We start from the raw sequence: 23,727 nt of genomic DNA, 5'->3' as shown, positions 1-23,727 counted from the left end.
TGCAGAAACTGAGGCCCCCTGCGGCTCCCCAGTCTGGCAGTGGCCCCTCTGCCTTCTGCCCTGGTCAGGTCTCCTGAGGAGGCCTGGGCTGCGCTCTGCTGGACAGCAGGAGGATGTCCAGAGGGGAGAGGGGCCTAGAGACCCAGGAAGGAACTGGGCATGTGGACCCCGGAGGAGAGAGAGGTGGAACTCGGTGGCCATTGTTAGCTGGGCTCTGCAGAACAGCTGGGAAGAGGCTGAGGCCTGAGAGGGTGGAGGAGACAAAGGGGCCCCTGAGGCTTGGAGGAAGAAAATCTTCCCAGTCACTAGAGCCTCCCCTGCCCCCACCCCAAGAAATGGCCTCCTGGGGAGGCCGTGAAGGGAGGCCTGGGGAAACCAAGTCCAGCAGATGCTGGAAGGCCCCTCTGCAGGCCCAGAAGGTCCCTCCCCACCCTGGGAGTCTGGATATGAGAACACCAGGATGCTTGTGTCTATGACTCTGCTATCCTGAGGGGCTCATTGCGGCAAACATGCAATGTGGGCCAGGGACTGCACAGACGGACGTGAAGCCTGCCCTCAGTTGGCTGTCATTCTCGGAGAGGGGGTTGCAACGTGTCAGTGAATTCAAGGTTATGAAAGGTTGTGAAAAGGGAGAGAAAACTCACTAGCTGGTGAGGTCTATGCTGCAAAGGCAGCTCTGCATGGTACAGATAAGGAGGGAGGGGACACCAGGCAGTTCCTTGGCCAAAGTCTTAGAGGGAGGAGATGGCTGGTGGTGTGCTCTAAAGGCTTAGCCACTCCAGAAAGTATAGGAAAGGGAAGGGTAGGGAATAAGTCTGGAAATACACATGGGAGACAGACCGATGTCCTATTCCAGAACCATTGGAATCCCTAGGTTAGAGTGGAGGAAGTGTTTATGCTGTAGTCCTGGCCACCCAATAGAGGGACCAGGCAGCCAGGCACCAGCTGCTGTGTCTCTGCCCTTACCCCGCCCCCCCTTCCCCTGCCTAGCACCTTAGCAGAAGCCCAGGGCCCCTCCAGTGGTGAGCTGTGCCAGAGACAGGGCTGCCAGCTGTGCCCTTGGGCTCTAGAAGAGGAAGCCCCTCCCTTTCCCTGGGCCATTGAACCAGCCTGTGGCCACCAACCCGACCCACAGGTTTTTCCTGCCCAAGATACACACCTGATCAGATCTGCCAGGACTGCCCCAGGCAGACAAAGGACTTGCCTGAGTCACGGGCAGTGCTCGGTGCACTCAAAGGGGATGAGGAGATGAGATCCAGCCTGGGACTGGGGGGCAGGGGAGGAGGAAGAGCCTTCCCAGTGCAGCAGCCACAAAGGCCCCCAGCATCCCCAGGGTCAAGACATGGGGCCCATGGCTTCCTAGGTCCGTAATTAAAGGATCCTCACCCTGGGCATAGCAATAGCCAAAGGTCAAGGGGAGTCAGGGCCAGCCTTGGGAAACCCCCCTCCTCTCCTGTTCTCTCCTCTGATAGTGGGGACAGAGTAGAGGGCCGGTAGGGTCCGTAGTCTGCCACTAGCCTCTTGTGGAGGATACTGGGAGTCAGAGTGGCTACTGCCATGCCTGCAGGGACACTCTAACTGGCCTCTTCTTGTCCTCTCTACTGTAGCATCCACAATGGAGTGATTGCCGTGTTCCAGAGGAAGGGTCTTCCAGATCACCAGCTATTCCACCTGAACGAGGGTGTCAGGTATGTGAATGTCATGGAGGGGGAGGAGGGCAGGCCTAGGCGGGAGCCAGCACACCTGGGATCTGCCAGGACCCTTGGGGGGAGGCCGGTGTGGTCAGAGAACCAGGGGTTGTTAACAGAGGCAAAGAGGGAAAGAACCCCGCAGGGAGGGGGGGGGGTCTGAAAATGGGGGAGTCCCCTGGTGATAGAGGAGCCAGGAGGGGCGTCTTCCCCTGGCTCAGGTGGGCCAGGTCCCCACAGGGCCTCCGTGCAGAGGTAGGAGCCTCAGTCTCGGTGCTCTGGGCCCTCCCCGGCTCCTGGGGCTCCCTGGCTACACCCACTTTCCCCATGGCTGCCTGGGTTTATTTCGAGAAACAAAATGGAAATCATGGCTTCTTTTCTAAGTGAGCCAAAGGTCACAGAGCTGGGGTGATCTGGAGAGCTTTCTGTCTGATAGCCTAAATTTTCAGATGAGAAAACAGGGCTAGGGATTGATAACTGGCAGCAGTGGGCTTGAACCTGAGTCCCATGGTGCCATAATCGGCGCTCTTCTTACTTAGCTCTTGGCTCTGACAGTTGCTGGGGTCCTGTCGACTCCCTGGGTTTACAGGTGAAGGAAGCGGGGCCTGCGGCAGGGACGGCTCCTGGCCCCTAAGTCACAGGGTGAGCTGGAGCTCTGGTGCCCGGCCCTCAGAGGAAGATGACATCTGCATCTTCCCTCAGCATCACTGAAGGGCCTTCGAGAGCCCTCAGTCAGTCAGCAAGCATCCATTAAGCACTTCTATCTGCCCAGCTGGTACTGAGGGTTGGGCATACAGAGGAAGCCAAGATGATTGAGCAGGGCCTGAGCCCGCAGGAAGCTCCTGCTTGTGCATTTCCCATGTTCTATCCAGGGGGCCCCATGTCCCGGGGCAGCTCTAGAAGCTTTGGCCAAAGATACCGTGAGCCTCTCCATGCTCGTCTGGCTGGGTCCTCGCCACGCTGGTCAGTGCTGGGCTCTGAGCCCTCCCGGCACTGTCTATGAGCCCACTGTGTGATGAGACCTAGGAGGACTATGGGGGAGGGCCCTTGAGCCAGTAAGTCACCAGCTTATCTTCCTTTTGTGGCAAACCTGAGGTCACACAGCTTGTAGGGAGGAGCGCTGGGGAAGGCTTCCTGGTCCTCTTGCTTGGGGCTTGTCCTGGGGTGACTTAATTCAGAGGAGCCCCGGGCGGGGAGGTAGCTCAGGCCTAATGCTGGACTCCTGATGCCCTTTCCATTCTGGAGCTTCCATGGGGGCTGTCCCTCCGAGAGTCTCCTCCTGAGATCTCGAGTCACAGGTGCCATGCTCCCGGATTCCGCAAGGACGGTTCTGAGATGCTGAAATTCTGGGGCTCCTAGACATCGGGTGAACACGAGACTGGGCACGGGCAGCCCGCCTTGGCTCCTTTCTCTGGAGGCTTTGTTACAGGCGGCGCTGCGGCTGGATCTGATTTCCCTGGCCAGGGTGACACTGAGCCGAGCAGAGGCCTGCCATCTTGGAACCCTTATCTCCCCCGGGCCAGGCCTCACTCAGTTATGGCCAGACAGCCCCAAGTGCTTTCCGGGCTGCGCCAAGGCCTTTGTGAAATGTCCCTCTGGAGGCTCCTCTGCCCAGGGATCCTCTAGGAGGGTCCCTGACTCCCCGACCACTGCTTCGGCTGAGCCGGGCTCCCATTGCCACCCCCCTCAGAGACATGTGTTCACATGTTGGGAAGAGAGGAAGGTTAGCGTGAGGGGCCCATAGCCCACTGTGCCACCGGCACCGGACTTGGGGAGCCTGCTTCTCTCATCTGGGCCTCAAGTTCCCCATCTGCAAAGTGACTGAAGGCTCCCCACCCACCCCCAATCTTGACACTTTGTTCTGAGGGTCCTTCCAGCTCTGACACCCCGTGTTTACACCTCCGTGATGCCGAGTTATCCAAGAGTCATACGACGGAGGCCTGTTGGACAGCCCCTCTGCCCCAGAGGGGCAGCTACATGGCACCATGGTGCACAAACCCCCGGGCCTGGAGTCAGGATGGACCCATCTTCATGAGTTCGAATCCAGCCTCAGATACTAGCTGTGTGACCCTGACCAAGCCACTTAACCTGTTTGCCTCAGTTTCCTCACCTGTGAAATGAGCTGGAGAAGGAAATGGTGAACCACTCCAGGATCTCTGCCAAGAAAACCCCCAATGGGGTCACAGAGTCAGACACCCTGATAAAGTTTGGTGTCTCTGGCCACCTCTGGCCAGCTTACTGCCTTCATACATTATGTTGCTATCACAACTCCCATCAAACCTAGGACAAGGGGCAGCTAGGTGGTGCAGTGGATAGAGCACCAGCCCAGGAGTCAGGAGGACCTGAGTTCAAATCTGGCCTCAGACACTTAACACTTACTAGCTGTGTGACCCTGGGCAAGTCACTTAACCCCAATTGCCTCACTAAAAAACCAAACCAAACCAAACCAAACCTAGGACAAGCCTGCCCGACTCTTCTGCCTTTCTTGGGGAAGGGAAGAAGGCACTTGGATCATGCCCCAAACTTCCCGGAATGGACACCTCACATCTTTGTACCTTTGACCTTTATTTGATCTCTCAAGAGCGAGGCAGGAGTATGAAGAAACGTCTCCCACATTGGAGGAGACTTTGTCCCCATGCAGAGAAACCTGGAGGCGACTCTGCCTCAGTTGTGGCCTGGGCACGTCCTCATGTCCTCCCTGCCCCATGGGAGCCGGGAGAGTTTCTTGCATGCCTGGACCCCAGGAGCCCCAGCTTTACCTCTTGGGCGGCCTGTGGCAAGCCCCAGAATCTCACAGAAGTGTTAGACCAAATCATCTCCAGGGACTTTGTCTCAGGAGACCAAGCCCGCTACAATGCAGAAAACGCCGCCATTGTGGTTACTTCTTGGAAATGAGGCCGTGAAGGTCTGTCTGTAGGAAAGGCGGCCCCTGTCCTTGGGCCACTTGGGCAGGGTCACAACATGTTAAGCCGGCGTCACCCATCAGCAAAGCGGCAGGGTTTACTCTGGGAGATGGGCCAGCACCCGGGATTATCCGCTCCAAGACCGCCAGGCCTGCAAGGGTTCTTCTCCAAATGTCGAACAGTAGCACAAAGCAATTGTGATGGCTTATTATCACAGTTGCCTATGGAAGGATCCCAGAAAGCTCCCCAGAGGAGGTGCCATTGGAGTCACCTGGGAAAGGACGAGGGGGCATTGAGTGGGCCATGAGGTGAGGGAGGCGGCACTGGCGTGTCAGGAATGATGGGAACAAAGCCGTGTGGGTGGGATAGGAGGCAGGCCTGGTCAGGAAGGGTGGCACCAGCTTCTGGAGGGCCTTGAATGCCAGAATAAACTAGGGGAGCTACTGAAGGCTTTTGAAGGTGGTACTGAGGGCATTAGGAGCAATAAGCATTTCGAGCATTTGTGAGGAGCCTACTGTGTGTTGGGCACTGTGCTGGTCGTTGGGGCTAGGAGCTAAAACAAAACAGCCCTTGCCCTTTAGGAAACACAAAAGAGGACATCAAAGGCTGCAGCCGCATCAAGAGGGATGCGGCCGTGAGATCTCTGGGGATGTGGGAAAAGGTAGAAGCCAGAATGGGGAGGGGTGAGGGGAGAAGCAGGGGCCACAGAGGTGGCTGCATTTTTGGAGGAGCTGGACCAAAAAGGGAAGGAGAGACATGGGATGCTGGGAGGATGGAGGAGATGCTGGCCTCTGTCAGCCAAGCGGTGAAGCTTTCCGGTGAATGAGACAAGGAAGGAGTAGGAGTGATCAAGGAAGTGGATGGATGGATGGACAGACTCTGAGAGGAGGGGATGCAATGGGGCTCCCTTTGCCAACAGAATGTGAGACAGTCCCAGAGAAGAGGAGCAACTACATGGGGAGCTGGGGCCAGAGGCCAGGTCTGTGGACCCTGACTCTGTGCCCTTTCACTCCATGCTGGTGCTTCAGACTCAACACACTGTTCTACCAGATGGGTTAATGGCAGATAAGGATTCCAAGACCACAGAAACCTCATGGTCTTACTCTGCTCTGAGGACTGCGTGTTATGCTAGTAATTAATTAAACCTTTTACAAATGACTGGTGGAGGGAGGACATGATCTTTGTATTCTAACAGGCTCCCAAGAGGAGGCTTAAGGAATGGATAAGAATCTCAGAAGGGCAGCTAGGTGGTGCAGTGGATAGAGCACCAGCCCTGGACTCAGGAGTACCTGAGTTCAAATCGGGCCTCAAACACTTGACACTTACTAGCTGTGTGACCCTGGGCAAGTCACTTAACCCTGATTGCCCCACAAACAAAACAAAACAAAACAAAAACAAACAAACGCAAAAAAAAAAAAAGAATGTGATGGATAGGAGGCATGATGGGACAAGAAATGTCAGAGCTGAGAGGGGCCTTAGAACAGGGGATGTCAGGGCTGGGGGAGAGGGCTTCAGAATAGAAAATGCCAGAGGTGTAGGTAAGTACAAGACAAAACATAGAATGTCAGAGCTCCAATTAGCATATAGTCCAGTGCTTGAGGAAATTGAGAGCCAGAGAGAGGAAGGGATTGTGCCAAAATCACATGAATTCTAAGTAGCAGAGTGGAATTCGAACTTCAGTCTCCTGATTTCAAATTCTGTGCTTGTTCTCCCATGGTACCATGCTGCTTCTCTGAAGCTCATTTGTCTTATAAGTAGCTCACAGAGGCCAGAGTACAACTGGCCAGCAAAATGATTTGCAATTAGGATTTGCAGGAAGCTGACCTAGTTTTCTTCAATTGGGGAACAGCTTAACAAATCATGGCTCAGTGGATAGAGCACTGGCCCTGGATTCAGGAGGACCTGAGTTCAAATCCAGCCTCAGACACTTGACACTTACTAGCTGTGTGACCCTGGGCAAGTCACTTAACCCCCATTGCCCCACCAAAAAAAAAAGAGAGAGAGAAAAGAAAAGGAATAATAAATGTGAAGGATGCAGAGAAGCATAGGAATGGAAGACTTCTATGAACTGAGATAAAGTGAAGTAAACAGAACCAAGAGAACACAATGACTGCAAGACTAAATGGACCAAGCAGTAAGAAGACAATCTAAATTAAGCCTAGTGGATTGTGATCAAGCTGCACCCCAAAGAAGAAAGATGCAAAGGCCCCTCGTTCCACTTCTTTGCTGAGGTGGGGGTCTATGGATTGGGAACACTGCACACACTACCAAGATGAGCTGATGAAGGAGATAATTTTCCTGAACTGCTTCCCATCATTTCTTTTTTATTCTTTAGTATGTACAAAAAATTAATTATTAATAACTATAACTAACCTGGAAAATTATATATAATTGGATTTATGAAAAATTATGAGTGTATGAAAAATGATAAGCTTAGAGAAATTATAATTGGGCCGTAAGTCCCATCTGGGTCGCCATTCAAATGTAGAAATATTTTTGATGACTAGGGCTAATTTTGGGGGGCTAAACTATGGATGACTAGTCTGGGGACTTTTGACTATTTGGCTATCTGACTGCGTTTAATTTAATATGGACCGTTTATAAAGTTCCACCACACTTCTCCATTCCCAAATTGATAAACTAAAGATTAAGAAGCCTCTTAACCAAATAATCAGAGCAGAGTTTATTTATGAGATACTATTTAAAATTAGGAATACAGGGAAATAAAGTGTACAACCTGACTGCTTTCCTGCGGTCTCTTTCCACTGCGTCTCTTTCGCACCCTCTTTTGCACCTGCTGCTTCGAACTTCTTGAATACAATAAGGGCCTTAGCCGCCTCCGGCCTCAGGGCATGTTACACTTTCCCTGACTTGTTTTAAGGCCTGTAACCTTGTCAGACCCATCTCTCCTTTTCCTAACCGAACTCTCCTCTGTCCTTGTCCGAGCTCCCCTCTAGTCAGCCTCTCTCCTAGTCCGTCCCCCTTTCCTGTCTCACTCCCAGGTCTATATATACTTTTTCTTCTCTCCACTCAAATCTCGGGGCTTCCTTCGCCCCCACAGACCAAGCTAATCCGCCAGTCAGGGCTGCGGCTGGGAGGGGGATGCTCCAGCATCACGTGCCTCACCAGAGCCCAGCCTGGACAAGCCCAGTATCTCTTGGATCCCTCCACTCAGGTCAGAGGGAACTGGAGCTTTTTTTCCCCCAGCTGTCTGACCTGGCGTCTTGTACAGCCCATGGGGCTTTTTCTCTCAGCTGAAGCCGAGGAGGAGGGGGAGAGGCCCTGAGGGCCTAAGGCTTTCTAATCTCAGCCTAAAGGTAGGGTCCCCCAAATCAAAATAAATTTCCACAAGTACAAATGATGCCCTGCTGGGTAGAGGAATGGGACAGAAATATTAAGAAATGAAAGCAACTTTAAAGTAGAAGCTATCCATAAAAATGAAGAGATTGAGAGGGGGTGGGGAAGGAGATCTATATTTGCATTCCACCTCCAGCGGTTATCTGGAGTAACCTCAGAGAGTTATATCTCAGCCTGTTTGTTCATCTGTAAAAGGATGGAATGAGAAAGTGGTTGTGAGCCCCTTTGTGACTGTAAAGGTTGTGGACTTGTTTATTGTTCTTGAAGAAAGCACTTTGAAAGGGATGCTCGTACCCACAAATGGTCTTTGAGGATGCATTCAGAGGGGCTGAGCCTCCTGAGCCTGGTGCCGGTGCCAAGTGGGCGTTTCCATATGAACCTGTATCTTCATCAGGCATGTGGCCCATAATTCAGTAGGGATGTATATCCTCAGTCTATCATCCATGGAAACAGCCACAAATGGGCACATTAGTCTTGAGGATGCAGCTGGGGGAGGAGGGGCAGTTAGCAAGAGCACGACTCAGAGCCCCACGACCCATGTTCAGATCCCCCTGATCCACTTACTAGCTGGGGGACCTTGGCCAAGTCTCCCTCCTCCATGAAAGAGGGAGAACGCTGATTGTAGGACCTGTCTCACAGGGCTGCTTGGGGAATTCAATGTGGTAATGGTTAGAAAATAGAGAAACTGAGGCTTGCTGAATTACTGACTAGGACTTAGGAGAGACAGGGGTGGTGTCCAAGGACCAATGCTGGCCTTGCCGAGTAAGAGCTCTGTGTCTCCTCACAAGTCACTGAACCTCTCTGGGCCTCAGTTTCCTTTTTTGTAAACTGATTCAACAAGCTTTTATTAAGGTGTGAAAGATGAGTGCCCTGCCCTGGAGGAACAGACATAACACTCACCTGGACTCCAGAGGAAGCACATGGAAAGTCATGTCAAGGATAGAGGGCTAAGACCTGAGGCAGGGACGGCCTGGGGGAATGAGAATCAGGAGAGGATTTAGGGATGAGGAGGCACTAGGGAGGTAGGGATTCTCTGGGAGAGAGGGCAGCAGGGAGGATGAAATGTCTGGCACAGGAAATAGCTAGCAGGCAACTTAGCCAGCAGGAGAAGCTGAGGCTCCTGGATGTGTGATCTTGGGGGGCAAAGGCTATTCCTGAAGACTTGGGGCCTCCACAATTCTGCCTCCCTGTGGGTGTACCAGGGAGAGTTGCTCTGTTCTGATGTCTGCTCCCCTTTGTCTTCTGAGCACAGGCAGCTGCTGAAAACTGAGCTGGGCTCTTTCTTCACAGAATATCTCCAGGTGAGTGTGGTCGTCCTGCCCCCTTCCACCGAAGGCTTGGGGCTGGGGCTGGGGGCCTACAGGAACAGGAAAGGGAAGAAAACTGGGCCCTCAAAATTAACGTAATAAAGGTAACAGTGGGTGCTTGATAGTGCCCCTATGTGGGGCCACTGGGCTGAGCCCCTTACAAATGTGGTCTCGTTGCATCCTCCCAACAACCCTGGCAGCGAGGTGCTGTCATGACCCCCATTTTACAGATGAGAAAACTGAGGCAGGCAGAGAGTCACACAGCTAGCAAGGGTCTGGGATAGAATCTGAACTCAGACCTTCTTGACTCTAGGCTCAGAGCTGTAGGCACTGTGGCACCCCTCGGGTTGGAATCCAAAATCTGATCATTCCAGGCTGGATGACCTGGGTTAAAGTTGGGTTTTAGGGTTAGGGAGAGTTAGATGCCCTCTCTATCCTTATTTGTAAAATAAGGCCTCTTCTAGCTCTGCCATCCCCTGTTCTAAGGGCCATCCTAGCCCTGACATCCCTTGTTCTAAGCTCTCTCCCAGCTCTGCCATCCCCTGTTCTGAGGGCCCTCCCAGCCCTAATTCTCTGTGTGTCCCCCACCCTCATGGGTCAGCCCTACCTCCCCCATCCCCCACCTCAGGGTGAGGGGCGGGGCATCCTCGTCAGCAGCTGTGCCTGGACAAGGTCTGCTTTGGCCCATTGGGCTGTGCTGTTTGGTGACCTGCTTCTCTCCAGCAGCCTTCCATTAAGCCAGTCTCTCTTTCACCATGGGAGCTCATCATAACAGACTCTAATGAGGCTCTAGAATGGGGTTCTAATGGGGGGGGGTCTGGTGTTGTACTCATAAGCACATGTTCTCTCACTCCCTCCCTTCCCTCCACACCCAAGCCCAAATTAAACCCATTTGGATGTGCCATTCAGTGCTACCAGAACTGTTGAGTGAGGGGCCTTTCTTTTTGCCGAGTGGGTTGGGACTCAGACGTGTGGTCTGCCTTTGGTGCTGGGCTTCTGCCTTGATGGGTGATGATGTGGCCACAGCTGAGCTTCCGAGAGGGTGTGGGGGCCATCTTAGGGAGGGAACGGAAAGAGGCTGGACCTCCACAGATAGACCTTGCCGGAGTCCCTTCCCTTCCCTGGGCCTTGATCTCCTCTTAGATTAGGAGAATGGGCCAGATCAGGGGCATACGCCCCCTAAGGGGGAGAGAAGTCATTTCTGGCAGGTGGCCCTGTCACCCTTTCAAAATGAATCCATTTGACTTTGCACCTGCATGTGCCTATAAACACCTGGGTTTCTTCCCTTCTCTGTCCAATGGGGCACGGGAATGTTTGCTGACAGCTGAAGGGGGTTGGGGCCCGAGCCAGAGAGCCTGGTATGCCCAGGCCCCCTCAGACATTCTAAGCTCAAACTTGTGACCCTGTGTGCACTGACATCTTTGGTGGTTCCTCTTTCAGAACCAGCTGCTCACCAAAGGCATGGTGATTCTCCGGGACAAGATCCGATTTTATGAAGGTAAACCCAACCAGCTGGCCCCAAGGCCCAAACACCTGACTTGGCCAGTGTGTTCCCATCCTCATTGATCAGCTGGGCATTGTGCTGTGGTTCTGCAGAGCCAGCCTACATCTCCTGAATCCAGGCATTAGCCCTGGCTGGTCCCCACACCTGCAGTGCCCACCCTTCTCATCTCTGCATCCCCACCATCTACAGATGTTTCCTGATCCCCGAAGCTGATAGGGCTCCCTTTGTGCCCTGCTGGGATGTCCCCTCACCCCCATCCCATGAGAATTCCCAGTGAGGTCAGGGGCTCTGGTGCTTTGCCTGTCTTTGCACCCCCAGGCCTTAGGCCAATGCCCAGTGCTTGACTATAGAACACAAAGTGCTCCTCAGTGACTCAGGAGGGCCCTCCCACAGTGTGCAGTCACAGAACACGAGAAGGGGTCCAAAGGCTTCCCTCCGCGTGGGGACCAGGAGCAGGGCCGGGAAGGCCCTTCAGGGGGCAGCGCCAGGCTGTGACCAAGCACATGGGGCAGGGAGCAAAGGTGTGGAGGTGGGAAATAAGGGAGCATCTCGGGGTGGGAGAAGGTAGCTCAGAGGACTCAGAGCGACGGGTGGGGGACAAGGTGGGAGAGGGAGAAAATGGGTGTGTACTGTAAGGGAGGTACCCGCTATTGCCGGCTAGTGTGCTCGGCCCTCCGAGGTGAGACCAGTGGGACAGCCTGGCATACCAGGAGAGCCTGGCCAGGGCCAGTGGACATGGAGACATGCATGTCCCTCCAAGGGCAGGCTCTCCCCTGGGAATGTGATGCTGGCTCCCCACTTACCCCTGTTGGGTGACAACACATTCCTGGTCTCTATCGGCTTAGGTCCTTCCACCTTGTGGCCACCACAGACAGACAGACACACATACCCCACACACATGTACATACCATGCACACACACACCACACACATGCACACACCACACACGTGCGTGCCATACATACAGACATACACACCACATACATGTATACCCACCACACATGCCTACATGTATACACACACCACACACATGCACACACATACCTACACATACCACACCCACCCCCCTCCAAGGAGCACCTGGGGGCCACTTCAACCCCCTTAGCCCCTTACCTATGGGAGCACAGCCTTGTTCCCACTGGAGGCAAAAATGGCAGAGACAAGCCCTGTTGAGTCTCTCCGGAATATAATGCCACAGGATCATAGATTCAGAGCTGGAAGGGGCTTTAGGGACCTTCTTGTCCCTTGGAGAACAAAGGCCCTCAGAATGAAAAGGACTTGGCCAAGGGCACGCAGTTAGCAAGCTGCCAGCCAAGATTCAAATCCAGGTCTAGGGCTGTGCTCAAGACTCTGGCCTTTGAAGCCTATCCATTGCTCAGCAGGGCTTCTGGGATAGTAGCAGGAATTCTGGTAGCAGGCTTGCCAAGCATGTGATGGGTTTCAACATCCCAGGGGACAACAGGCAGGACAGCGATGACAGGGTGACGGGACAAGGGTCTGACACTTGTCAGCCTCAGGGGGTCTCAGGGTTGCCTGTGAAGGTCACGGCACTTTGTCTCCCTTACTGGGGGGCTGCGGGGGCTTTCTCTGGGAGGGCAGAGATAGCTCTAACCTTCTCATGCCAGGCAGAAGTGGGGATGCTGAAGGTGATAACGAGACAGATGCGTTGTGTCAGGTCATGTCACACAGAGAGCATTTCTTTCTTTCTTTCTTTCTTTTTTTTTTTTTTTTGGATGAGGCAATTGGGGTTAAGTGAGTTGCCCAGGGTCACACAGCTAGTAAGTGTTAAGTTTCTGATGCCGGATTTGAACTCAGGTCCTCCTGACTCCAGGGCCGGTGCTCTATCCACTGTGCCATCTAGCTGCCCCTACACAGAGAGCATCTCAAAGAGAACGGAACCGTTACCGAAGCATGTCATTCTCCATATTATACAGATGTGTGTGTGTGTGGGGGGGGTGGCGCTCAGGCCACAGAGTGCTGGACTTGGAGTCAGGAGGGCCTAAGTTCAAATCTTGCCTCAGGCACTTACTGGCCATGTGGCCCTGGCCCTGAACATGTCGCTTAACTGCTGCCTGCCCCTATTTCTTCACTTGTAAGATGGGGATAGAGTAACTCCTTCACAGGGTGGTGGTGAACATTCAATGAGATCACTCTGTAGGATTCTCTGTGAGCCTCAGAGCCTTCTGTATTTGACAGCTGTCAGGTGGGGAAACTGAGACTCACAAAGGACTGTCTCGGGCCTCACAGGGCTCATCAGAGGCAGGCCTGGCACCCAGGCCCAGGCCTTGTGGCCGAATGCCTGCACGAGACTGGGAGGTGTGGGCTCGACCAGGGCTCCTCGAGCTTTGTCCATTCCCCACCCCTTTATGCCCCAGAAATTGGAACCTGTGTATGCAGGTACATAAAATACTGTTGGGAGCCCCACACTCAGTTACATGGCCCCTCATTTAAGAAGCTTTGGGCCAGCCAACAGTACCTGACTCAGGCTCGATGTGGACCTGGAAGGCGGCTTGACGTCCCCTTCACTCCCTTGTCTGGGCTGACTTCACATTACTCTTTCCCCCATGTGCACTATGCCATTTCCCACCTCCATGCCTTTGCACAGATGGTCCTCAGTCTAGCCCTTTTTCCCATGATGCCTGAGGAAGGAGAGGGAGCCAGGGGCACCCAGAGGAGGATTTGTAGAGCTATGAGGAACAGGCAACAAAGCCAGGGGTGACACAAAAGATGCTGGTGCCCCAGTGCTCTGGGGACGTGACTGCCTCAGCAGCTCCTTCCCATTGCTGGCCTACACTTTGTAGAATGCCTCTGGCTTAGGGCCGGGGTCCTCCTCCTGAAAGGACTGAGCTTCCTTTCTTCCCACCCTTTGGGAGGAAATTCCCAGGCCTTTGTGCAGTGGAGAATGCTGAGTCAGGGGCCCTGGGGCAAATCACTGGTCTCCACCCCTCTGGAAGGGGCTCCTGGGCCTGGCCTGGTTTCCCCTCTAAACCTGGGCTCCCCGAATCTGGCTTGGGGGCCTCTAGGCTGAACCAGACCTGAGCGAGGGTCTCCTCCCTGGCCTCGATGACCAGTGGCCATCTGGCATTGGCTTGAGAGAAGCAGCCAATCCCCCACTGGACACTGTCCCAATATCAAGCCTAAATGAGCTGGTGCTCGAAGCCTTGCTCCCCAAGTCTTCTCCAGGCTAGTCATGCCCGCTCCTCCATCCGATCCTCATGGGCCTGAATTCCCCTCTTCCCCATCAGTATCCTTTTCACGCGGCACCTCAGTTCCTGCTGAGCTCTGGGCCCCAGTCCCTGCTACACCCTGGACACATCTGGAACAAGGAGCAGCTGTGCCCTAGGCTGCCGGCTCTCCAGGAGGCCCCAGGGGCCTGGCACCAGCTTCAGGCTTGCCCCTGGTGTGCTCAGAGAAGCTGTGGGAAACCAGAGACACGTTCAGCATTTGTTGCCCCTTGTCCAGCTGGCAGCCTTTCCTTCGGCACCCTGCTAGGAGTGTGCCTGTTTGTTCCTGGGATGCACTGCTGGGCTGACTCAGACTGCCCAGAAGCAGCCACCTTGGGCCAGGCCCAGGAGAGAAGGCAGAGGCTCGTGAAAGGCCACCCGGTCCTTTGAAGAGAGCCTGGGCCCCTCCCCGACGTGGCCTCATCTGTAAAATGGGGATCCTGATGTGCCCTTGCCACTGACCTGAGAATGGAAACAGGCACCAGAGATCTGTCCAGGGTGCTGTGCCCAGGGCATTGCCCCACAGCTCTGACACTTAGAGGGGGCAGGGAGACTCCAGGGACTTTAGACTTGCCCTCATTCCTAGCCTCTGGCTGTTTCAGAAGCAGGGTCTCTGCCCACAGGTGGAGGGGCTGATGTCTCCACCTCTCTCTCTCCTTTCAGCCTTTGGGCAAGGCCTGGCTACTGCTGCAGTGCTGACTAATGGCTCTGGCTATGATGCCTGCTGGTCCCCTGCGACCTCTAAAGTCTCTTGGACCAGAGACTAAAGAAAAGGAAGGGGGGTGGGTGGGCAGTGGGTGAGGCTGTCAAACAACCCCCTCTGCCAGCTGGGGGGCTGCCAGGCACAAGCTGGGTCTGTTTCCCCCTCAGATATGACCCAGTTTCTCTCCCATTTTTCTGTCGCCAAGCGGCCTTCCAGCATGCTCAGTCAGACAATGCTGGGGGCTTCCCTTGGTCTCCATGGCACTAAGTTGAGATGGGGTGGATTTCTCTCCCTGTGGATTTGTGGAGCCTTTGACTTTCAGAGTGGCAGTGCCCTTCATGGGCACCGGCTTTCCTGCCCCTCCGTAATCTGCCCTCCCCTTGGAGACCTCTGTCAATGGGGCTTGGTCCTGAGGCTGGGGAAGGGTTGGGAAAGGGGAGCTCAAGGAGGTGAGGGTCTGGGAGGACTGTGGTGTGGGGGTCCCTAGTTCTTTTCCTTGTTTTAGCCTTCACCTTGTCTTCTGGGGGTCTCGGTTTCCTCACCTGTCAAAGGATTGAGTTCCTTCTAGCTTGGACTCTGGCTCAGAGCTTTCTGGAGGAAAGCCTCCAGATCCCTGAGGACAGGGCAAGAAATACAACTCAGACCCAGTCAAGGGTTAAGCTTTGAGCTTTGTTATGGGGGAAATAGGTGGGGGTTTGGGGTAGGGGTTCTTAGGAATCCTCTTTAAAGAATCACACCCTCGCACACAAATCCAACTTGAATAAAATGATAGTTTATTTAGGGGCTAGGGAAAGGAAACCAAGAGAAATCCTTGAACTTCTTCTCATGGGGAGAAGGCATGGCACAGAGGCATGGCTGTCTGAGATACCTGAGACAGGCATTATAGAGGACTGATGGGGGTGACCATCTGACTGGAAAGTTCCCTTAGTGAGGAAGGACCATCCCCCACTGGTGGTGGCCTGGGGAAGTTGGGTGAGGGGCAGCTGTGCCTCTCTCAAGTCATCTCTCCTCCCACCACAAAAGCAGCAACCACACCTAATCTTATCTCCCCAGGGGTGGGGGAGACTGGAATGAAGGGTGGTGGTCCTGGAGCTAGCTCAGTCCCGATCTCAGTCCACTTATCTCTTTAGGTGTGTCTGTCCTTTGGTTTAGTTTCTCAAGGGGAAGGTTCTTTGATGTACCCCAGAGAACTTCTGGGGTGCTAGGCCCATAACAGCTTCCTGTGGCACGTGGATCCCACAGCAACCCCCTTGGCTGGTGAGACCTGGTGTGGCATGGCCAGAGCAGAGGTGGATTCACAAGGAAGGATTTACACCCAGTACCTCAGAAATAAGAACTAGGGAGGGACACCTGGACTCAGCCAGGGCACACGTGGAAGCTCCAGTGGGATGATGAGAGAGTGAATAGGAAGAGTGCTTTGTGAGGGAGCAGAGCCTGCAGGCAATACATACCAGCTGTTTATCGTGATTACTATTGATTAAGCATTTGCAGTATGCCAGCCACCAGTGATGCAGAGACAAAGTGGGACTGTCCTTGTCCCCAAAGAGCTCAGTCACCTAGACAGAGCCTGTATAGACGTGTGTATTTAAGAGATAGAGAAACGATATTGCATGAGAGGGGTCAGTGGCTGGGAGGAGGGGGTCAAGAACATCTTCTCTTAAACTGAACAGAATAAACTTTAAAATGTGTCCTGTGGCTGGTTGTTAAATATTTACCAGCACACCCCTCTATTCTCCCAAGGAGGGAAAGGAAGCATTTGACATGGGGAAAATAGGGTGGGGAGTTCGGGATAGGGATAGGGATAGGGGTTTGGGGTCCTTAGGAATTCGTCTTTAAAGAATTACACCCTCTTGCACATAAAAGCAATTAGAATAAGATAGTTTATTTAGGGGCTGGGGAAGGAAAGGAAAACCAAGAGAGAAATCCTTGGACTTCTCATGGGGAGAAGGCATGGCACAGAACGTGGCTCTGAGATACCAATTTCCTCAAGCAGGAGACAGGCAGGTACTTTTATAAAGGACTGATGGGGGTGACCATCTGACTGGAAAGTTCCCTTAGTGAGGGAGGACCATCCCCCACTGGTGGTAGCTGGAGGAGTTGGGTGAGGGGTGGCTGAAGATCTCTGAAGGCCATCTCTCTCCTCAGGACACAAAGAAGGCAGCCACACCTAATCTTCTCTCCCCAGGGTTGAGGGAGACTAGAATGAAGAGTGGGGGTACCGAAGCTAGCTCAGTCCAGTCTGGTTCCACTTATCTCTTTAGGTGTGTCTGTCCTTTGTATTAGTTTCTCAAGGAGAAGGTTTTTTTTTTTTATGTACCCCAGAGAACTGGGGTGCTCTGGGCCCATAACATATTTATTAAGCACTTAGGATGTGTCAGGGGGAAAAAGTTGTGGGGTCCTTAGGTATTCCTCTGTAAAGAGTTCCACTCTTGCACAGTCCAATTAGAATTAAAATGGTCCTTTATTGGGCGTTAGGGAAAGTGACAGAAGGAAATCAAAGACTTCCCCTCCAGAGGGAGGAGCTGGCTTAGAACCAAACCAAAGGAAGGCCAAACCTTTTTCAGAAACTATGTGGGGACCACCCGACAATGGATAGTTCCCTTTGGGGTGAAAGATTCCTGAGAGTCTGGACTGCTGGGCTTCTCCCCATCTCCCAGCTGACTTTGCTGCTGGAGAATTTTATCTCCCCTGACTTCTTAGGTGTGTACCTCCTGATAGCTAAACTTGAATAGTCCCTTGCCTCCTTGACACGTCCTAGGCCCTGTCAGGATGTGTCACACTGAAGTAAGTGTTAAGGGGAGTCAGTTCCTGCCCTCAGGCAGTGAGTGTTCTAAGGGCAATGGGCACGGTGGGTACCCATTATACAGGAAGGTCGAGTGGGTGGAGATGGACACATCCCATCCTGGAACAAAACTGAGGGAGGGTAGCCGGCAGGGAGGGGCTGAAGGGCATGACCAGGCCCACTTAGGGTCCCCTGGGGGTCTTACTGCTTTCTCCTCTGGACTGCTGGGGGTGTCCTCTGGGCAGTAACTGGTTTTCTCTTCTAGGACAGAAGCTACTGGATTCTTTGGCGGAAACCTGGGATTTCTTCTTTGGGGATGTCTTGCCCACACTCCAGGCCATTTTCTACCCCGTTCAGGTGAATACTTTTATTGTGGTGAATTGGAGACATGCACATCCAGCTTTGCCATTTGCTTGCTGTGTGACCCTGGGCGAGTCACTTAACTTTTCAGAACCTCTTTTTCAAGTACTAAATGGGATGAGGTTTTCTTGTACCTTCCCATCTCCTGGGATGCTCCAAGGGTCCGAGTGCTGTGTACAGTGGGACAGCCACCATCCGTCAATCAGGCACTCCCCTGTCACTGTTCCAGGCAGGGACACGCGGCTCTGGTTTGCATTGACTCGGTCCGGGTGCTGTGAGATCCTCAGGGAGGGGGAGCTGTCCTAACTCTGGCTCTCCTGTCTACAGGGTAAGGAGCCCTCTGTCCGCCAGCTGGCTCTCCTGCACTTTCGGAACATCATCACCCTCAACATTAAGTTGGAAGATGCCCTCTCGAGGTCGAGAGCCAGGATCCCCCCCTCCATCGTCCAAATGCTGCTGGTTCTGCAGGTCAGTGCTCACCACAGGGTGGCCCCACTCATAGCCACCCCTGGTTCCCGTGCCAGTCTCTCCATGCACCTGGCTGGCGCATGTTGGCCACACGTCAGACCTTGCCAGGTCCCTGAGGAACGATGCCGAGGAGGGGGCAGAGAATAGCGGGAAGTGCCCAGCCAGGGAGGCCAAGCAGCTGAGAGTTGTGGGAGTCACACGCTGGGGAGCTGGGGGGAGGGATCCCTGTCCCTGGCTCGCCAAAGTACAGATGTAAATGCATCAGATGGGCGGTGCCAGTGCCTTCCCTGGTCGAGCCCTCCGCAGGGTCTCGGGCACAGTGAGTGACACAGTTGTGAGAGGCCTCGACTGGCTTCCTGATGTCAGCTCCAAAGCCAGGGGGCCTGGACAGTTCTTGTCTAGTCCCTTCCCCGCGAAGGGTCTGCCCAGTACTAGAGGCCTCCCCGGCCTCTCGGACTATCTCAGGAATCCTAGCCCAGTTCCCTTCTGATCACACATACCCCCAGAAGGGCCTTTTACAATCACCTGTGATCATGCCTTATTGCTGTCACAGTTTCATTCATTCAACCAGCTCCCACTGAGTGCAGGGGAGAGGAAGCGAATGGATAGAGAGCAGGTCCTGGAGCAAGATGTCCTGGGCTCAAGTTCCACTTGGACACATAGGCCCGGCAGAGGGGCTGTGTGCCCCTGGACAAGTCCCTTGACCTCTGGGTGGCCCTGACAACTCTCTGAGGCTATAAGTTAGACCTGCATCAGTAGAGAGCATTTCCGTGTTGAGTTCCCTACCTTCAGGAAGTGAGCCCTTATTAAAAACAAGGTGCCAGACCTTAGGCTAAGCTCTGGGGACACAGAAACAAAGCAAAGCTTGCCTTCACGGTGCTTGTCTCTCCTGGGGTGAGCCCATGGGGAACCGACCACTTCGTCTGTCAGGTTGGTAAGCCTGGGCGGTGGGTGGGCGAAGCCCCAGGCACTGGGGGAAGCCCAGGGGACTCTGCCACAAAGTTGGTGAATTCCAAAAGAATAGACCAGAAGCTCTGGGAGGGCAGGGTGGGTCATCCTTTGTGTATGAAAGTTCTTCTTGGTGGTAAGGCAGGGACTGCCAGCAGGGAGCTGGGGCCAAAGGCTGGGTTTGCATCAGGGAGCCACAGGGGCCCTGGGAGGAGTGTCTCCCATTCTCCATCCAGCCTGCTGGTCTCCCTCACACCTCTAGGTGGGTCTACCAGCCTGTAGCCTCAGCATGTGCATATGGGCAGGGGGAAGGGGCACAAACTGCCCTGCCAAGTGCTCCCCGCTTGGAGTTCCCAGAAACCTGACTTGGAGGCTGTGCACAGGGTCAGGCAGGGGTACCAACCTTCTGCTGCAGGGAGCACCACGGCCACGCCTGACCATGAGAAGGGATGGGGCCGAGCAGCACCCTGGGCAGTAGGGGACAGCCATCGGATGGAGCGGTGGGAGAGCAGGTGCCAAGCCAGCCCAGGCCCTCCTCTGCAGAAGGGGCACTTTGGCCTCGACAGCTCGGCCAGCCCAGGGTCCAGGACCCTGGGAGCTGCGTTCCTTCCTTCTTCGAGAATGTCTCTGGGTTGGTCCTTTTTTGGGGTGGTGCTGACCCCACACAGGGGTTCCCAGATGTCCCAGGATCACAGGCTTTGAGAGAGAAGGTCTTAGTGGTCACTGGGTGTGGGGCCAGCCGTGGATTAGCCAGAGGGCTAAGGGAGGAGACGGAGCAGGCTGGGCAGGGCTCTTGACTCTGTCCCATGAAGATGGATGGAAGCCGCTGGGTCAGGGTGGGGTTAAAGCCGGGGAGGAGCAGGCTAAGGGGACCTGGGGGGCTCGTTCTTGACCTCAGGGTGCAGCCCCAGGAGCCCTGGGGGGACCTTCCAACATCCCCACCACGGGCTGTCCTGAAGGGCAGCGTCTGTGAGCAGAGATGGGGCCCTGTGGGGTGCGTCCACGTGGGATTCCTCTGGCCGCTGGGACGGCCTTGAGGTGGCTGAGCTTCCTTCCACATCTCAGTTCTGTGATTCTATGAAAGGCCCAAGAAGGCAGAAATAACTTGTGTCAGGTGGCCCACTGACTTCTCCCTCTCCTGGGCTCTAGGCACTGCTCCCCAGAGGGCCACTGAGTCTCACCTTCCAGCCTGGGCAGCGATCCCCTCCCACTGTGCTTGCACACTTCCAGTGACAGGGTGCTCACCAACTGACGATGCTGTCAGGGTTCAAGCTCGGGGCTCTTTCCACCACTTCCACTGCCTTGACAGGACCTTGGGAGAGTCCCTGCCCCTCACTGAGCCTCAGTTGGTAACATTAATGCTGACATACTCCCTTCTCTTTCAGGGGTGTTAGGGGGAAAGCATTTTGTAGGGCACACAGGGCTCTGGGGACGTACCACTGTCCAGTGGGAGGAGGGAGCCAGCCAGGCAGGGGACGGTGGTGCACGTAAATGAGTGAATTAAGCGACAGACTTTCCAAAGGTGTCTTCAGTCCAGCTGAGCAGTAACAAAGTCCTCCTGCCTGTCGTAGCTCTCCGGGGAGTTCTCCTGTTTTCTTCTCCATGCTTTGCTTATGGTGTCTGCTTTCTTCCCCCACATGCCGCCTCCTCCCCAGCCCAGGGGCTCAGCGGCCTCCTTCTGCCACCCCTAATTCACCCTGTCTGCAGCTTGTTTGTCTCCCTGTGCACTTGTAAGATCCCTGGGATCCCGGTCTGTCTTTTGTCTGTCTTTGCAAACATCCCCAGCATTCAGTGCCATTTCTGGCATGCAGTAGGTGCTTTATCAATGCTTCTTGACTTGACTTGCTACCACATAGTCCCTAGGTGTAGGATGGACATGAGCCCCTCCCCCCAAGGCTAACACAGCATCTTAGGGACCAGTGAGGGGCCAGCAGGGGAGCAAAGAGACCATGGCTGTGAGCCTGAAAGGCAGGGGGAGGCGTGTCAACCATGTCTACAATTCTGCCAACCTCGAGCTCAGGAAAGGGTCCCAGGTGAGTCTGATCCTGAGGTGTTGGTGCCCCCTGGTGGTGATGGCCGCAGATGCAGCATCCTTCAGCTTCCCGCCTTGACACATTCTGGGGCCTGAGAGCATCCTAGGGTGGTCTGGAATGGGATTCCTTTCTGGCGTGGCCCATCACTTACCCAGGCTGCCATCCTGTAGCCCCTTGCTCTCTCCACCATGTGCCCCTGCCCAACGAGCTTCCCTCTGCCTTCCTGCCTTCTCAGGGGGTCCATGAATCCAAAGGCATCACGGAAGACTATCTGAAGCTGGAGGCTCTAATACAGAAGGTGGTGTCCCCATACCTGGGGACCTATGGCCTCCACTCCAGCGACGGGCCCTTCACACACTCTTGCATCTTGGGTAAGTGGGAGCCCACAGGCAGGGAGGTCAGACCCAGCCCAGCAGCCCAGGCCTCTGTGACTACTCTTGGGAAATGCCCCAGGAGGGGCCCTGCCAGCCCACTCGGCGGCTCTTCCCTCACCCTTCCTCAGCTTGTGGCCTGAGAGCACCAGAGGCGTCCCCACCAGGTCCTGCTCTCCAGGATCTGAGCATCGTCCCAGCACCAACACTTCCTAGCTGTGTGGTCCTGGACGGGTTACCCTTCTGCTCAGTCTCAGCTGCTTTATCTACAAAGCAGCCACCTCCCTCACAAGCCATCTAAGGAAAGTGCTCTGTAAATGCTTCAGCATCTGAGAATGGGGAGCCACAATGAGGAAGGTCATGTACACACAGATACTGGGGCACCAGACGGCAGCCTGACAGGGCCTGGGGAGGAGGCTGCTCTCACCTGGGGAGACATTGGAGCTTTAAAATATAGGAGAGACCTCCTCAGCCAGAGACTGCAGGCCTGTCTGTCTTAGAAAGCATGCACGAGAGGCCTCCATCTCTGAGCAGTGTTCTTTGAAGGACATATGGCTTTGCACAGAAGGCAGGTTTGGAGGAGATATGGAGGGAGAGAGAGGAGAGGAGAGAAGAGGAGAGAGAGAGAGAGAGAGAGAGAGAGAGAGAGAGAGAGAGAGAGAGAGAGAGAGAGAGAGAGAGAGGAAGGAAGAGGAGAGAATGAGAGGGGAGAGAGAGAGAACATGCATGAGGGAGGGAGGGAGGGAACATGAGAGAGGCCCCCTTTGTACTCTAGCCTTAGTGCTGGGAGCAGACACCCTTTCTCCTGCTGGCCTCATGTGATCCTGATTTTGCTTCCTTCAACAGAAAAGCGCTTTTCCCGCCGCTCAAAGGCAGGCGATATCATGGCCAAGAACCCTGTCGTCCGCTCCAAGAGTTACAACAACCCGCTGCTCACCCCTGTGGCAGAGTATGAGGCAGAAGGGCTGGTGGCCAATGGCACGGGCATCCGCAGACACTCTGTCTCCGAGATGACGTCCTGCCCTGAGGCCCAGGACTATGCCAACCTCACCACTGCCCTTGACAGTGGCTCCAAGGTCTCCATGATGGCGTCCCTGGCTGCAGAGGCTGAGCACTCCAGTGCCAAGGCCCATCCGGTGGGGCCGCTGCCCCTGCCAGGCCTGTACCACCAGTGCAGTGAGCTCAGCCCCACTTTCAAGCTGTCCAGAGACCCAGCCTCCGTGTCAGCCCCTTCCTCCAGCCCAGAGAACTTAGTAGACCAAATTTTGGAATCCATTGATTCTGACTCTGAAGGGATTTTCATAAACTTTGACCGAGGACGCTCCAAGGCAACAGGATATAGTGTGGATGGGAGCAGACAGAGCGTGGTGTGACCATCTCCCACCAGGAAGATGACCTGGCTCCCATCTTGGGCTATGAATATGTGCGTCAAAGGCGGTCTGGTACGACAGAGGGCGCCCTGGACTGGGAAATGGGGGGCTTGGGTTGGAGTCCCTGCTCTGGTCATTGCTGGCCCTTCAACCCTGGGCAGATCACGTTCCCTCTCTGAGCCTCAGTGTCCTCATCTGTTAAATAGGGAAAATAATCCCTGCCTTGCTGACCTCGCAGGGCAGCCATGAGGATCCCATGAGATAATAACATGTGTGGAGGCACTTTGTAACTCTAACATACTATGTGTGTGTGATATGTATGCATGTGTGTGTATGTGTATGTGTGTGTGAGAGAGAGACAAGGAGGGAGGAGAGAGAGAGAGGAGAGAAGGGAGGGAGGAGAGAGAGAGAGAGAGAGAGAGAGAGAGAGAGAGAGAGAGAGGAGAGAAGGGAAGGAAGAGAGAGGGAGAGAGAGAGGAGAGAGAGAGAGAGAGAGAGAGAGAGAGAGAGAGAGAGAGAGAGAGAGAGAGGAGAGAAGGGAAGGAAGAGAGAGGGAGAGGGAGAGAGGAGAGAAGGGAGGGAAGAGAGAGGGAGAGGGAGAGAGAGATTGAGATCCTTTGGGTGTATTTTTTCACCCCCTGGTTCTCTTGCATCTCTCCCATCAGGTTTCTTGCCAACTGGGCAGGGCTTCTCCAGGGGAGGCTGTTTCC

General features: G+C 54.5%; 1 protein-coding gene across 4 annotated transcripts in view; it reads left to right on the top strand.

Moving 5' to 3' along the window:
* The window catches only part of PRR5 (proline rich 5), a 56,492-nt gene extending 33,053 nt beyond the window's left edge, over positions 1-23,439 (top strand). For all 4 annotated transcript variants that reach the window (XM_043965109.1, XM_043965110.1, XM_043965111.1 and 1 more), the window contains 7 exons: positions 1,608-1,688; positions 9,201-9,249; positions 10,696-10,753; positions 17,733-17,824; positions 18,155-18,295; positions 21,512-21,647; positions 22,494-23,439. In XM_043965109.1, coding sequence (XP_043821044.1) covers positions 1,608-1,688; positions 9,201-9,249; positions 10,696-10,753; positions 17,733-17,824; positions 18,155-18,295; positions 21,512-21,647; positions 22,494-23,020 — 1,084 coding nt within the window. In that variant the 3' untranslated portion in view covers positions 23,021-23,439. The remainder of the gene's footprint in view (positions 1-1,607; positions 1,689-9,200; positions 9,250-10,695; positions 10,754-17,732; positions 17,825-18,154; positions 18,296-21,511; positions 21,648-22,493) is intronic.
* The last annotated feature ends 288 nt before the right edge of the window (positions 23,440-23,727 follow it).

This window comes from Dromiciops gliroides, chromosome 5, assembly GCF_019393635.1.
Source record: "Dromiciops gliroides isolate mDroGli1 chromosome 5, mDroGli1.pri, whole genome shotgun sequence".
Taxonomy (NCBI): domain Eukaryota; kingdom Metazoa; phylum Chordata; class Mammalia; order Microbiotheria; family Microbiotheriidae; genus Dromiciops; species Dromiciops gliroides.
The sequence above is the reverse complement of the archived record's forward strand: the minus strand, read 5'-3'. Positions and strand labels throughout refer to the sequence as shown.